Here is a 17761-nt window from a genome sequence, read left to right on the forward strand (position 1 = left end):
TTCCAGTAGTAATCTTTACTTTATTTTTTTCAAAAGTTAACCAAATTTAATTTAAAAGAAATGAAATACATTATATCATATGATCTTTATACAATTATTTAATTTGATTTACTTTTCTTTTATGATTTCACTTGAAAGTTCTTAATCTTTATACACGGCTGCTATTTTGATCTAACTTAATCTCATCTAAGCATTTTTAACCATTCATGTCCTTTTGCACTGTATACTCTTTCGTTATAGGTTTATATTTAGATGGCCCACACTGTTGCCAACAACGTGGTAGAGAGAGAGAGTGAGTGTTTTGGCACAAATTTTACATTCAGTTTTCATTATTATTACAAGAGTTAAGGCAGCAAGCTAGCAGAAATGCTTAGCAGTATTTTGCCCATCACAATATTTCTCAGTTTAAATTCCACCAAGGTCAACTTTACCTTTCATCCTTTCAGGGTTTATAAATTAAGTACCAGTTGAGCACTGAGGCCAATGTGATCAAATGTCCCCCCTCTCCACAAAATCCAGGTCTTGTGCCTATAGTAGAAAGGATTATTATTACAAGAGTGAATGTGGCAAGCTGGTATAATTGTTATTACATTGGATGTAATGCTTAGTGGCATTTCTTCTGGTTTTTATTCTTTTATTCTTCTACTTGTTTCACTCATTAGACCGCAGCCATGCTGGAGCACTACCTCAAAGAATTTTAGCCAAATTAATCAACCCCAGTACTTTATTTTTTAAACCTGGTACTTTTTCTATTGGTCTCTTTTGCCAAAACTGCTAAGTTACAGGGATGTAAACACACCAGCAAGCTTCTTTCAGTTTCTGTCTACCAAATCCAGTCATAAGACTTTGGTCGGCCCAAGGCTATAGTAGAAGACACTTACCCAAGGTGTCAGGCAGTGGAACTGAACCCAGAGCCATATTGTTGGAAAGCAAGCTTCTTACCACACAGCCACTTCTGTGCCTATACTTTTCTTTACATTTTGAGTTCAAATTACACTGAGGTCAATTTTGCCTTCTATCTTTCCAGGGTTTATAAAACAAAGTACTAGTCAAGTACTGGGATCAGTGTAATAGACTTGCTCCCTCCCCTCAAAATTACTGACCTTCTACCAAATTTAGAAAGAATTATTTTTTCTAGTGTTACCTATTATATGACAGTTAACTTTGGCAGTATACATTTGCCATAATATCAGGAAACATGGCATACATTCAATAATTATAATTTAACATTTATCAAATTTGTTATTGTTAATATAAAATAATGAAATAAATATTGGTTTCAAATTTTGGCACAAGGCTGGGTAATATATCCATCCAAATTCACACTTCATCATCGTCATCATCCTCATTTAACATCCATTTTCCATGCTGGCATCAGTTGGATGGTTTGACTGAAAACTGGTTAAGCTGGGGAGCTGCACCAGGTTTCAATCTGATTTGGCATGGTTGCTATGGCTGGATGCCCTTCTTAACGCCAACCGCTTCTAGAGTGTAGTGGTTGCATTTTATGTGTCACAAGCACTTATATATATATATATGTGTGTGTGTGTGTGTGTTTCTGAAGCACTTTGCTAAAAACATAAAACAACCACTCTTTCTTTCCTTCTCTGAGCATCTTATTAATACTTTACGTGTACCACATCCTTGCATTTTTGCTTTTTGTCTTATTTCTCTGGGTTTTTTTATTAATCATATATATCTTTATATATAAAACTGTAGTTGTGTGAGTGTCTGTCCCCTTCGATTTAGATTCCTAACCACTCCCACATTTTGCGGTGCAGTTTAACCAAATTCGGGTATCTTATAGTCGTGATTCATATCGAGCCCGTCTGAGTATTAGCGCACGTCTACGATGAGGCTACGATTTTTAAAATAATTTAACATCATTTTTTATTCCATTTTAATGCATAATTTTTCGTGTGTCGATGGCGGCGGAGTTGGCGTCCATGGTCACACCTGCACCTGTTTGCTTCTCCCCCTTCTTCCCTCCCTCGTGAAGCTGTGGGGAAGGGAGTGTAAGGAAATCAACGTCGTAAAGCGTTGTCAAGGAGACCAGCATTCTTTTAGAACAACGACTTCATGGCTTGAAGACACCAAAATTACCATCATTTTTTATTCCATTTTTAATGCCTTTTTTTGCTATAACTCACTAAAAATGCTTATATAGTTATTTCCCTTACAAAACCGAGCAACGCCGGGCGATACTGCTAGTATATATATAAAACGATGATGATGATGTATATATATCAAAGCAAAGTGGGATCAATAAGGGAATTAGTAATCCAGGAAAAATACTTCTTAAGCTCTCTGTAGATGAAAATACACGAGGTTAACAAAAAGTCCTGTGATTGTACACTAGGTAATCTGTGTTTGTGTACGTGTGCGTGTGTATGCATTTCCCCGAAAAGAAGAACCAGCCATCAGTGGGTGTGAATAATTCTGCAGATGTTACATCAGAGTTTTCCTTCTCGTTAGAGAAATATCTAAACAAAGTCTAAGTGTCATTTACTCCCAGCTGCCAAATGACCATTGATTCTGCTGCCTTCATCTGCCCTTCGATAGGTTTTGTTTTGTGTTCTGCAGAGTGTCCAACAAAATCCTTGACAGGTTTTGCTTTGTGCTATAGAGTGTCCAATGGAAATCACCCTCCTTGCTAAACAAATGCATATATTGTTTAGAGAGTGGGATTGGCTCTGAACAAAACCTTTCCTCACAGCAAAAAAGCATCAGATTTAAGCATCACTTGATTTTTAACATTTCTATTATGAGCTGCATACTCTGACTGGCAACAGCTGAGAAAGACAAAACACCCAATGAAAAAATTCCATTATAAAATAAAGACATGTGTGGTATGGGTGGTAAACTCTCTGAACACCTGCTGCAAGAGGCACCCATCAATGCCATCTCTGTGCTAAAGACTAAAGTGTGTTGGTCCCAAGCAGGACTGAAAGTTACATCCATGTTGCTCATGTGTGGAGGAACAATTAAATGACGGCATTACTCAGAGTTGAGTTGCAGCCATCATTAATATATGTATGTGCTTTGCATTTATGTAAGGGTTTGTATGCATGAATATATTTGTATATATGTATGTATATATAACTATAGACATGACAGAAGTAAACAGACACACTTATAATCATTAAAATTTATTTAAATCTGAAATTATACATTAAAATTATTTATTAATTGTTATAATGTGAATACATAATATCTAGTAGACATTCCCTTTGCATTTTTCAATGCAAGGACCCTATTAGGCATGTTACTGATCAGATGACGAATATTTTCTTGCGGAATTTCTTACCAAATTTCATGTAGTAATCTCAGAAGATTTGGTTTTGAAGATGCTTTCTTGTTCTTTTTATGAAGTGTCCTGTCCATTATGTCCCAGAGGTGTTCCATGGGGTTCATATCTGGAGACTGGATTGGCCATAGAAGCTTTTCAATGGCATTCTCAACCAACAAATCTTGGGTCATTTTAGCCGTGTAACAATAAATAAAGTGTCTTCTTTAATCATTTCACCACTGGAGAAGATTGGAAGGAATCCTTTCTGCAATATGGACACATATTTATCTGAGTTTATGTTTTCCCTCATATTCCACCAGCTCTGATCTACCATTGCTCCACATTACTCCCCAGACCGTCACAGAATAGCTGCCATATTTCATTGTTAGCTGCAATCTTTTCACATCAAATTTTTGATCACAGAGTCTCCAGATCCACACTCGACCACTATTAGGAAAAACAGCAAATCTGGACTCATCAGAGAATATGACAGTGTCCCAAAATATTAGTGGCCTCTCTGCCATTTCACTAGCCCAATCTTTTCTCCGCTTGATGTTGGTTGGTCAAAGAAGTAGCTTCTTTCTTACCGCTCTGCCATAGTAACCTAGTTTGTGGAGATATCTGAAAGCTGTTCTGGGACTGACATCAACTTGTTCTGCTATGTCAGAGGCTTTGCAACAATGATTATCCTCCACATTTAACAAAGAGAAGGGTCCTGTTAGAGGGCCCATGTTGATCTGGGTGAGATGACATGGACTCCTTCCTCTCTCTGGTGAATTGCACAATCACTCTATTAACTATAGAAAGCAAGATCCCAAGGTTTTCTGCGATTCTACGCTGACTACGTCCACCTTCAGAGTTACCCACATTATAGCCTCTTTGAAATTCAGACAGTTCCAAGGCTTCTTTTATACATGACATGATTAAACAGTCACATATAGAACCTGAAACCTAAAAATGTCAATCAATAAAGAACATAAACCTTTACAAGTTAGAATAAACATAAAACGATGTTTTATGATCTGTCTATTTACTTCTGTCATGTCTGTGTATATCGTCAGTGATCCAAAAGAGAAGCACACTTTAAGTTATCGAGCACATAGAGTAAATAGTTAAAGAGAGTTTTTCTCCATCCACTTTGAAGAGAGGTTATAGGCCACTGGCCATTAAGGCCTGATGAGCCACTATAAAGTTAAGCGCTTTATAGATTTGAAACGCTGGGTAACCCCATAGAACAGCCAAAACTATCTTCATCTAATGACATATATGTGTATGTGTGTGTATGTATATATGCATGAGTGTGCATTTGTGTGTGGATGTGTGTGTGTGTGTGTGTGTGTGCGTGTTTGTTTGTGAGTCCGTCTGTATTTCTTCCTTGTCTTCACATATGTTCACTGTTTGTGTTAAAGAAATACACCACTGTTCATACTGGCTGTGTTGTTTGTTTCCTGTTCTCTGCCTGACTATGTCCAGACTGGCTGGCTGTTCATTGTTCAATAGACTGGAGCATAATTAAACTTGCTTGGCAACAAGTGATGTTGGAGCTAGAAGGGGAATTCAACCATAGAAAATTCTGCTCCACCATTGTCTCTGTTAACCCATGCAAGCATAAAAATGTTAGATGTTAAAATAAGGATGATGATGATGATAATGATATATACACACACACAAATATATATATATGTATATATATACATGTATATGTGTGTATAAACACACACACACACACATATATATATAAACTTACTATGCATGTATACAAGGGGGTACCCAAAAGTAACCAGAACCATTCTCTGTGTGACAAACCCATTGTAGCTCAGACTTCCGTCACTAGAAGCCACTTGATGCAACCTTCAGGCATCAGTCTGCCAACTGGTATTGTTAGGTATAGTCATACTGCCATATGATGCATCTTCATTTTGCAGTGCTTCTCCCCTGTTCATCAATTTTTGCAATGGCTGAAACAAAGGAACAGCATGCTTCCAAGAAATTTTGTTTTCTGCTGGAGAATATGGTGACCAAAACAGTTTTCATGCTTCAAACAACTTACAAGGACACTGCCATGAGCAAAACCACAAGTTTACAAATGGTTTCCATGCTTTAGGAATGGTTGCTTGTCTCTTGAAGACCAACTTCATTCAGGATGACTGTCAACCTCCTGAATGAATGAAAACCTCATGAAAATCCATGAACTGATCTTGAAGTACCATTATCAAACAACTGATGAATTTGTTGATATGACTGATGTATCCTGGAGCCCTGTCAACGAATTTTGAGTGAGGAATTGCAAATGAAAAGAGTTGCAGCAAAATTTGTGCCTCGCTTGCTCGTGGAAAATCAAAAGCAGTCATGAATGAATGTGCTTCATGAACTGAAAGAACAATTGGAAGTTGATCCAGATCTTTTTTTCGAGGGTCATCACTGGTGATGAAAGCTAGTGCTACGGAATTTTCAGATGTGGATGAGGCGAAGAAAAAAATAATGGAGGCATAAAAAGGCATCACTTCACAAGAGTTCCAGCACTGCTTCACATAGTGGGAAACACAATTGGACCGATGCATTGCTTCAGACAGAGAATACTTTGAAGACAATAAAAGTGTAAACATGTAAAACTAAGTGAATAAAATAATATTGCAAAATTCCAGTTTCTTTTTGGTATCCCCTCATATATATATATATATGTGTGTGTGTATACATATATGCATGTCATGTAAAAATGCCTGTGCAGTACCTCATAAAAGCACCCAGCACACTCTAAAGTGGTTGGTGTTAGGAAGGGCATCCAGCCATAGAAATCATATCAAATCAGACTGGAGTCTGGTGCAGCCCACCAACTTACCAGCTCTGGTCACACCGTACAACCCATGCAGGCACGGACAACAGACATTAAATGATAAGGATGATGAACTTCTGTATATAAATGTACCATGCACACAAAGGGAGGGCTGTATGTTTACATAGGGCAGACAGCTGATTCATTTAAGAATTGTTATCACAACGATGTCACCAGCTTCAACAGAATCAGTAAGATACATTCAACATCTTTGGCTGATTTTTTGTGTGGCAACTGAAGGAGGATAAAATTAAGTACAACATAACTTGGTCCATAGTAAGGCATGCAAAACCATACAATATCATTTCCAGATGCTGACTCTGCCCTGAGAAATCCCTGTCTATTCTGTGGACCAATGTGAAGATCATTAATAGAATTTCTGAAAGACTTTCAAGATGCCTACATGCATATAAATGTTGTTGGCATCTTTTTGTCTCGGGATACAATGGAGTTGCACACAAACTAATCTAGTCTGGTTTTTACATTTCATGTCCTCTCCAGTTTTGCACAGGCCTGGGCTAGATGTAAGAAAATCCTGGGTAGCCCAATCGTCAGGATTCCTCTCTCGACCTTGCTGGCGTAGTCCAAAGGAGTGCAGAGCATTACATTTGGCACCAGCTTGGTTGCAGGAGCTGCAGGACGAGTGTTGAGTCAAACACTAAACTGCCTACGGGGCTCCACTCCAGATTTCTTTGAAGGTTGTCTCCTTTCCGTAACCCTGGATAGGGGCCCATACCGGCTACTGTCAGCCAGAGTCAGCTGAGCCCGAGACTCATGTCAGGCAAGGTCGTCACTCCCTGAAGTAGTGAAGAAAATCGCTACCCACTACCTAAATGTACTTTCACACAATGCAGTGGGAATAAAATTGAGTAACTGTTAACATAATTTACTTTGAGCTTTAACCTCCTTGTTTTTATAAACACTAAGTAGCTACTTTTAACTCGCTATGTGAATGTGTGTACCAAACCACACATGTGCATATGCTTACCTTTCCATTGATGCTTGTATGAACATGTGTACATGTTGCATGTGTACATGCAACATGAGGGCATTTATACATCGATATCTGTTAACAGTTACTTTTAATACATTTCTCACTGTATTGTGCATTCATTTCTCTTTTGCATCTGTTATTTTATTATTGATTTCTTTTGTATAAATGAAGATGTATCCTTGTTTTGCTGCTTTTCTTTCTACAAAATGAGAAGATGCATTGCAGAACTCTTATTTTAATGAGTTATATCTATTTATCACCTAAAGAGGCACATCTGCATTATTGGATGCTCCAAAACCAGTTGTTAAGTGTCCCACCCATAAGGGGTAGATGCTACATGCATCAAAACAAATGCCATGATTAATAAAAATTCTCATATCTTCCATCTTCCATTTACCATATACATATATATATATATATATATATATATATATATATATATATACACATACATATATATATATATACATATGTATATATACATGTGTATATTTATGTATATGTGTGTGTGTGTGTGTGTGTATATATATATATATATATATATATATATATACACACACACATATGTGTGTGTGTGTGTATGTATGTATGTATGTATGTATGTATGTATGTATGAGACAACAGTCTACTCTGAGTACCACTCTTAATTGGACTGAAGTATGATACATTGTTACATTACTAAATGTGTGTGTGTTTTTTTTTTTAGAAGGGTATTTTTTTTTAGAAGTGCAAGATCCCTGAACATAGAAGTTTTCAATCCACTCAGCAATTTCCCTTAACTTACTGACAAGATACTAACTGTCCTTGGGTCTAATTGTGGCCAATGTAGATTCTTGCCAGTTACCAGGAAATCTGAACTTATTTATTTTGTGCTACTAAAATATTATCAGGAAATGAATTTAAACTGATTCTATTGAATAACAAATGGTAGCACTATTTTGGATTTCTTTAAAGTTCAGCTTTTGGCTTCACCTGGTTTACAGACATTTGAACTTTAAACAAACTAAGAAAATAGCTTCGCTTGCCAGTGTTTATCTAAGCAGAAATATTGAAGTGAATCTTAATGAAGATAAACAGTGTTTGTTGGTAGCATATACATACTCATTTGTTTGTTTTTATCTGTTTTTCCATTTTTGCATGGGTTAGGGGAATATGTTATTAAAGTATGGTCTTACAGCCAGATGTTTTTTCTGGCACTGATCCTTACCTATTTTTCAAGTGTGGCACCTCTTATTTCGCACGTCTTCAATGTTGCAACGCCAGTGGATGATTGGTTAACAAAAGAAATGACATCACTGTTTGTAACTCAAGATTTTGAAGAAATTTACGTGGAAATAAACACACAGACATACACATACATACATACCCTCATACAATATATATATGTGTGTGTGTGTGTATGTGTGTGTGTGTTTACATACCTTGTTCAAGTATCTTCTATAGCGCTGGGCCAACCAAAGCCTTGTGACAGAAACTGAAAGACCATCGTGTGTGTGTGTGTTTGTGTCCCTTTGTCTTGATATCACATGATAGTTGTGTGTGTCCCCATCATATAAGCAGTGTCTTTCCTTTCTAGTCTTCCATGAAAGCATGTCTAGTCTTCTATGCATGTATTCTCATGCATATAGCTACATATCTAGACATGCTCATATATATTTAAATGATAAACTTCTGGAAGGTTTTACAGATTTTTACAATTCCAGTGATGGACTGGATCAGTAGGCTTCGAATTAGCTTTCTCCTTTCTGGTTTTGAGAAGCCTAATTTCTCAAGATTAGTATTTAAGCAGTGTGTTACATATCTCAGGGTCCCAATAATTGCAGGTATAAACCTGAACTTGTAATATGGATAGAGTAACTGCAGATTTTTCAATAGTTCAGCATAGGATCTCTCTTTTTCACTGATCTTCAGCTTTATGTTAACATCTGCTGGGCAGCTAATTTCCACAACTGTGCACAGTTTCTCTTCTCAATCCCAAATCATTATATCAGGTCTATTGTTCTTACATTTTATTGAGGTCTTCACTGGTACATTCCACCAGTACTCCTTTTTTATTATGAGTGGTTGTGGCTTCTACCATGTTGTGGGTTTTATTTCTTTGTCCTTGAGATTATCCTTCCAACGGATTTCGTTATATGTATGTATGGTATGCATGCATGCATGCATACACTCACACACACATTGGATAATATAGTCTTGTATGTCCTCCAGCAGAACCAAGATGCTCAAAACTGAAATGACTTTGATCTCAGATTTGTTCAATCGTGGTTGAGCTGAGACTAAACAACAACAACATAATGACAAACACTTTATTTTCAGTTGCTGTGATGATTTGCCAATATATTCCTTTGAATCTCAAATACCAAATGATTTTGTAGTGACTCTTTCCATCATAAAGACCAAAAGCAATACATGGAAATATTTGAATTTGAAACTGTTAAATCTATGTTTATTCTAACTAAACAAACATGGAAAAATAAAGATTTGTGTGTGTGCGTGTGTGTGTGTGTGTGTGTGTGTGTGTTTGTGTGTGTGTGTGTGTGCGTGTGCGTGTATGTGTGTGTGTGAGCATGTCAGTATACAGAAACTTTTGATTGCATGACTGTTACACCTATTTCTTTTAATATGATTTTATTTCATTAATTTTCTCATTACTAAATATTAAATAAAATGTTTGCTGACTTTCAAAGCTTCTTTAAACTCTGTCTGTAGCTTCTGTACTTTTTGTTGCTTTATTTTTTTTTTTTATTCAGCTATTTTATCTTTCTAAATTTCAATACCGTTTACTTAGAAATTTCATTCCCCCCCCCCCCACACACACACACACTGCAATAGGAAAGATACCATTTATAAAATCAAAAGAGATATTCAAAGAAATATTGTTATTATATATGCAATATTTATGTCAACAAATGCCTGCTCCAAAGACTTCATCAATCAAACAGCAGCAATCTTTATGGGACTACCAAACCTCTATTGAAACTGGTTATCTGTTGCTTACAGCAATAAGAGTTCCAGTTGAGCCAGTCAATGGAACAGCCATCTCATGGCAGTAACCCTTTAACATTCAGATTTTTCTACCATTTGTAATTCTTATTGACTCAGTGTTTTGAATTAATCATGCATTGGCCAGTTTATATGCTAAAGAGTTAATGTACAAGTAATTGAACACTCCACAGACATGTGTATCCTTAATCTTTTAGCATTTAAACCAGCCATATCAAGCCCAAATATTCTACACATTTTACATTCAAACCAGCCAGATCTAGCCTTTCCCACCTACCCTACAATGTGTTTCTAAAAAGAAACAATCACATCATTGAAATCTTGAAGCTATAAGATAATTAATGCAGGATTAATTCAAAACAATGTGAATATATAAGCATTACATTTGATGGGATTAATGTGGTTCCTAAGGAAACTCAGTACGACACAGAATGTGACAAGGCTGGCCCTTTGAAATACAGGGATTACACATTTTTGCCAGCTGAGTAGACTTGGAGCAACATGAAAGAATGTGCCTTGCTCAAGGACATGACACGCCACCAGAAATTGAACTCACAACCTTATGATCACAATCCACACACCCTAGTCACTGAGCCACATGCCCTCACCCAATCCCTACAGTTATAGCATGGGGGATACATTATCCCCAGTGCATACCAATTCAAGAAATCTTGAACTAAAACTGAATAATGATATACATACATACATCCATACATCCATCCATCCATCCATCCATACATACATACATACCAATCTCATCACATATGCATCTTATTATTATTAAGCTAATCGAGTGACCCTTATTTTTTTTACATGTACTTTCCATGCTGACATTGACTAATATTTTGTCTTAGTTAAATTGGCAAATTGGCACAAGACTGCAATACCTTAGAAGATCAGCAGTGATTTGCAATCAAAAGTCTATAGATTACATTTTTTGTGTTACATAGTTCATTGGCCTGAATAAACTACGATACAAAGAGAAGATGGGCTGGATGAGGTGTCACAGTCTGAGCCGTTATTTTTCTGTTTAGAACTAGCTTAAAAGCCGCACTCCATATGGACTTTTAAGCTGCCTACTGTGGAAAGCCAATTGGGCTTGTAGGCCAAAACTAAAGAAAGCAATTATAATAAAGCATTTGTTGGTACCCTACTAATATGATATTACTTTAAATTCATTTTGAATGAAAAACTTGTAAGTTCACAAATTTTTGAGAGTTCTTTTAAAATTTGAATTTTCAACTGTTAGTGTACAACAAATCCTCATCCAGACCTGATCCCAATGCTGGATGTTAAGGAACCAATTGAAGGGCAGATTTTCAATCCTGGGCTCATCCTCATTCCAAAAAGTTATAATATGTCTATGTAGAGCAAATGGAGACTAAAATAAAGGGGTCCTAGATGGACAGACAGAATTTCATGCTTGTTATTACATGATTGCCTTCCTAGTTGGGTCAGGGACCACATCTCACTCATATGTTCCATTTTTGGCACAGTTTCTACAGTTGGGTACCCTTACCAAAATCAAACATTTTACAGGGCATACTGAGTGCATTTTATTGTGGTACAGTACCAGAAGGTTGTCAGGTCTCTGACTAAAAGGCCCTCTCTACTCTATGTTGTTTATGGTAATTTGTCAACCATTTTAAGGAGACCTAGGTGCATTTTATCATGACACCAATCACCTGTCTTCTCTACCCTACATCACTTTTGTTCATTCACCACCCACTTGACAGAATATATTTTTATGTTTTATGTTTCAGTCATTAGACTGTGGTCATGCTGGGGCACTGATTGAAGGGTTTTAGTCGAACAAATTGACCCCAGTAAATTTTCTTTTTAAGTCTGGTACTTATTCTATTGGTCTCTTTTCTTTCTTTTGTTTACCAAACTACTAAGTTACAGGGACGTAATCAAACCAACACCAGTTGTCAAGCAAGATGGAGAGAAAACACAACCTCAGATACACACACACACACACACACCTACAATGGGTCTCTTTCAGTTCCATCAACCAAATCCATTCACGAGGCTTTGGTCAGCCTGGTGCTACATTGGAAGACATTTGTTCAAGATGGAACTGAACTCAGAACCATGTGGTTGAGAAGCAAACTTCTTACCACACAGCCAGGTCTCCACCAATAGAGTATTTTATTGTGGCACCAGCACTGAAGATGTTATCTTGTCCCCAGAAAGGCAACACAACCCTATTAACACTATGCATTATTGTTTCTCCAAGACAATCTCTCTAGTCATGTGGAACTAATCAGGACTATGTAACACCAAAAACAGTAATCTATAGATTTTTGATTTTTAATCACTGCTGATCTTCTAATGTTTCTCAGTCTTGTGCCAATTTTGCTAAAACATACTATTAGTCAATGATTAATATTGATATTTTTCCTCATCACATATTCCTAGTGAGATTTTTTATGCTCCCACTATTATGTTAATCCTTACTTAATTGTTCATGAAGCAGATGTTGCAAGTGTAAACACACACACACACATATATATATATATATATATATATGCATGCATACATGCCTGTATGAATGTATGTAAACACATGTATATTATGTGTGTGTACCTATATATAGATATGTGTGTGTATATGTGTATGTATATATATATATATAACGGGAAGGTTTATGAAAATAAACAAAAGACGAAGGCAGGTGGAGTACAAACAAACAAATGTATTAGTATGGCGCTCAGGAATAGAAATAGAACAAGTCTTTTACGTTTCGAGCCTACGCTCTTCGACAGAAAGATACACAGAAAAGAAACAAGGAGAGAAACAAGGAGAGAAAAAAATGCGTGTAGGAGCTAACGATCTATCATATGTATGTATGTATGTATGTATGTATGTATGTATGTATATATATATATGTATACATCTGTGTGTGTAACCACCATAATTGTAGACCCACTTTCCATGCTGATATAGGTAGACCACTTCAGTTGGACCTAACATATGTTCAGAATTTATAGCTCTTCAAAGCAGGTCATGGGACTTCATCTTGTTCATGTTTCAGATTCTTGCTTGCTTTCTACTGCTGTAACTGATTAATCATCATTTTTTTTTTCCTTTTTTCCAGGTGTATCCTTTAGATAAAATGAGCAGAGATAATGGTGCCATACTCGTCTGCTGCGGCCCAGACAACAATGGAGGACATGGACTTGTCTGTGCACGACACCTTAAACATTTTGTAAGTAAACTGATTAAGAAGCTTAAAAGTAGATCGATCTTTTATTCTTTTACTTGTTTCAGTCATTTGACAGTGGCCATGCTGGAGCACTGCCTTGAAGGGTTTTAGTTGAAGAAATCGACCCCAGGGCTTGTATTTTTTTTTAATGCCTAGTACTTATTCTATCAGTCTGTTTTGCTGAACTGATAAGTTACAGGATGTGAACACACACCAGCACAAGTTGTCAAGCTGTGATGGAAGGACAAACACAAAGGCACACATACATACATAGATAGATACTGTCTTCATCTATTGTTTCAAATTACTGTTGTTTACTTTCCTACATCCACCCTGTATTATTTTGTTTGCTCGAGCCCTGATTCTCTGTAAATCTTGTGGGTGACACTGATATATGACGTTCCTAGTCTTATCGTTAAAGGCATGAAACTAGGTTTTAGTATTTTTCAATTGATAACTGATGAAGTATTAGGGTTCTGGTGTCTGTCCTTCATGTACAGTTTGTAGTACTTAATTCATTTTTCATTTATGGAATAACTAAATGCCACACATCCTGATTTTTGTTATATGCATAAATATATATATATATATATATATATATATATATATATATATATATGTCTTTTACTCTCTTTTACTTGTTTCAGTCATTTGACTGTGGCCATGCTGGAGCACCACCTTTTTAGTCGAGCAAATCGACCCCAGGACTTATTCTTTGTAAGCCTAGTACTTATTCTATCGGTCTCTTTTGCCGAACCGCTAAGCTATGGGGACATAAACACACCAGCATCGGTTGTCAAGCAATGTTGGGGGGACAAACACAGACACACAAACATACACATACATATATATTTATACATATATACGACAGGCTTCTTTCAGTTTCCGTCTACCAAATCCACTCACAAGGCTTTGGTCGGCCTGAGGCTATAGTAGAAGACACTTGCCCAAGGTGCCACGCAGTGGGACTGAACCCGGAGCCATGTGGTTGGTAAACAAGCTACTAACCACACAGCCACTCCTACGCCTATGTGTATATATATGACAAGCTTCTTTCAGTTTCCATCTACCAAATCCACTCACAAGGCTTTGGTCAGCTCAGAGTTATAGTGAAAGACACTTGCCCGAAGTGGCATGCAGTGAGACTGAACATGTAACCACATGGGTGGGAAGCAAACCATCCTTGCACTTTTTAAAATGAACAGCTATTTCAAAATTTTACTTAAAGCATCTTTTCCAAAGTACATATACCCTTATACAATAAAGCAACACCTTTCAGCCATATATATGTTCTAATTTCAGTTTTTTTTCACCCAGACACTAATTAAATCTACAATATAGTTTGCATCTACCACAAAGTACATTTTCACCAACAGTAAGAACCACTTTAATAACTATTAATATGTGTTCGACCAATCTGCTCCCCCCGAAAATACTTTAAAACATCTCATAAATTCAGAACATAAACACCATTAACATTACACCATTTAATATATTTATTTACTTAACCTTCAACCAATAAATTTTGCTTTAACTATCATTATATATAACATAATATAATTTTATTTTTCTTTAATTCATTTCACTATAATTATGGTCTCTGCCCTTTCTAACATGATCTCAAACTATTTCTAATACATTAACAATTTAACACTGTAAATTCACATTCCCAATAACTATATACAACATTATACGAATTTAATATTCTAAAACAATTACAATTTAAATGTATTTTTTGTTTGAAGAGTTTGTGCCAGTTAATGCCATGTGTTATTTGTAATATATTTTCTGTACAATGAATTCAATTAGACAATACTGTTGCAGCAATGAATAACATCCTACTGTTTTCTATAATAGAATAAATTATTTATTTGATATATCAATCATAATTGTCTATAATTGGAACATTATTTAATTTCATATATCATCATCCTCATTGTCATCATCATCATCATCATCATCATCATTTAACTTCTGCTTTCCAAGCTGGTATGGGTTAGATGGTTTGCCTGGAACTGGTAAGCTGGAGAGCTGCACCAGGTTCCTGTCTGGTTTGGCATGGTTTCTACAACTGGATGCCCTTTTTAGTGCTTTTTATGTAAAAATAAGGGTACAGATAAAAGAAGAGAGGATGAAGATAAAAAAATGAAAAAGGATCAAAGAACTTAGGAAAAGAAATAAAGAGAATAATAAGATGCCAGCACTATTTCTCAAATTTAGGGTTGGAGCAAGAGATCAAGCAGTGAATTAGTGTCTATTGAATAGATGAAGTTCCAGTTGGTTATGGCCAGTAATTTTATGAATATATTCCTACCTATGGGAGTGTGAATACATTAAAGGAGGAATGGAGAAGTAGGCATGAATGAAGAAACCAGTTAAATATTTGTTTAAGAATAAAAGTTACAATTTAAGATTTGGAGATCTAAGAGGTTAAGGTTTAAAGCCGTGGTTCCCAAAGTGGGTGATATCCCCGCACCCCGGGGGGTGCAGTGGAAAGTTCCTAGGGGGTGTTGAAGAAAAGTGGGGCGATAATGGGGTAGTAATTCATGAAAAACAACAAAATAATGGGTTCATTGGATTAAGTTTTACTTGTGAAATACAGTTGCTTTGAATTTGCTTCAGAAAGAGGTATAGGCTCGTGATGGTTAGTTGGGGTGGGGGAAATAGGAATGTGGCCCAGGTGTCAAGGGGGCGGCAGACTGGAAATGTTTGAGAACCACTGGTTTAAAGTTTAAGAGATTAAATTAAAACCTGCAGGTTAAAGTAAAGAATTCACAGCTATCTTCTAAGATACTAATGGTGATGGAGAAGATAATGAAGGGATAGACATAAGTATATTATAACGACCATGGAAATATGCAAGTAAGTGTTATGTGTGAGGGATAGTTTACACTTGGACTTATGGAAAAATTTAAATGTCCATAAAAATATGTTTACAAGTTGTGAATGCTTTGTTTTGTTTGTTGAGTAACTGTGGTGAGTTGAGTTAATATCTGGAAGGTCTCCTTTAGGCAGAGCCCAGATTTAGAGCACTGACCCTGATATGGGATGCCAGAATCTATGATCGTCCAGGATGTCCTATATTGTATTTTCCTATTAATTAGATGGTGTATGTGGCTGGCTTGGGATGTGGAGGAGCAATGGCTCAGTGGTTAGGGCAGTGGACTCGCGGTCGTAGGATCGCGGTTTCAATTCCCAGACAGGTAATCTAAATGACTAGGTATGCTAAGTAAGTGCTGTAACGGATTACTAGGGCTCCAAGGTTGCAGATTTCCAAGCAGCAGATATATAATTCTTAAAGAGGACAACAAATGTTGAGGCAAGGCAAACACCTCAAGTCATATACATTATTATTATTAGAAAAGAAATTCAAAGTCTCACAGCTATTTCTGGGATATCCCAGTGTATGGGATATTTTGTCATTGGAGACAAATAGGGAAAATGAGAAGGGTTTAGATTAATGAACTTATGATGTAGGAGACAGGAGTAAAGGAATAAAGAGATGAAGAAAGAGAAGAAAAAAGAAGCATTAAAGTTCAGTTCTACTTTCCAATCTTGTAGAAATAAGTCCATAAGTCCTTAGCTGCAATCCTGCCTAAATCCATGTTGGTTACATGTATATATATACGATAGGTTTCTTTCAGTTTTTGTATACCCAGTCCACTCTGAAGGCTTTGGTTGACCTGAGGCTATAACAGAAGATGCAATGCAAGAAGACTGAACCTAGAACCATGTGGTTGGGAAACAAGCGTCTTACAACACAGCTGTGCCTATATATATGTGTGTGTGTGTATATATATAAATGAATGAAAGAATGGAGTTGAACGAAGATTTTAACAAAATTCCTTTACTCTCAACACATGTTTCGAAATTTGGCATCTTAAGGACAACAATATAACTTTCAAGCTGGATTGGTCCATATTGTCTGTATCCTTTCCTTTTGATAAGGGCAGGAAATATTGTGGCATTTGTAATTCTGAACTCTTCTATATCCTTTTCGCCAAGTTCCCCTTGGTAAACACACTAATAGAAAAATCCTATAAATGTAAGCATTGGCAGAAGCACACTTTCCACTCATATAAATGATAAATAATATAGATAACCTCTTTGATTTTAATAATTAGTTTCACGTCTACACCACTGCCATAGACAAATTCTTTCTGTCTACTCCGTTGCATGAAACATTACTACTAAATATCGTTGGCGTATGTTTATCTCTTTCTCTCTACCTCTCCCCCTCTCTTTCTCTCTCTCTCTCTCAATCATACGCACAATCAAACACACAGACACAAATTTGTCACCTCACTACTAAATATATTTGACAATTGTCCCCCACACACACACAATTACACACACACACACACAAATGCAGTTATATACACACACTCATACACACACATAAACACTCAAACTTATTAACAAAAGCAAACA

The 17761-nt window shown here is 36.4% G+C and overlaps 1 protein-coding gene and 1 long non-coding RNA gene across 3 annotated transcripts in view; both read left to right on the forward strand.

Moving 5' to 3' along the window:
* The window catches only part of LOC115219986 (NAD(P)H-hydrate epimerase-like), a 48941-nt gene that overhangs the window by 19839 nt on the left and 11341 nt on the right, over positions 1–17761 (forward strand). For both annotated transcript variants that reach the window (XM_036509574.1, XM_029790287.2), the window contains exon 2: positions 13223–13333. In XM_036509574.1, the coding sequence (XP_036365467.1) occupies positions 13241–13333 (93 nt within the window). In that variant the 5' untranslated portion in view covers positions 13223–13240. The remainder of the gene's footprint in view (positions 1–13222; positions 13334–17761) is intronic.
* Positions 15726–16183, forward strand: LOC118766270. The gene is made up of 3 exons (XR_005002183.1): positions 15726–15775; positions 15953–15958; positions 16069–16183. It is a non-coding gene; the product is annotated as an uncharacterized LOC118766270 (long non-coding RNA).

This window comes from Octopus sinensis, linkage group LG15 (assembly GCF_006345805.1).
Source record: "Octopus sinensis linkage group LG15, ASM634580v1, whole genome shotgun sequence".
NCBI classification, from domain to species: Eukaryota; Metazoa; Mollusca; class Cephalopoda; order Octopoda; family Octopodidae; genus Octopus; species Octopus sinensis.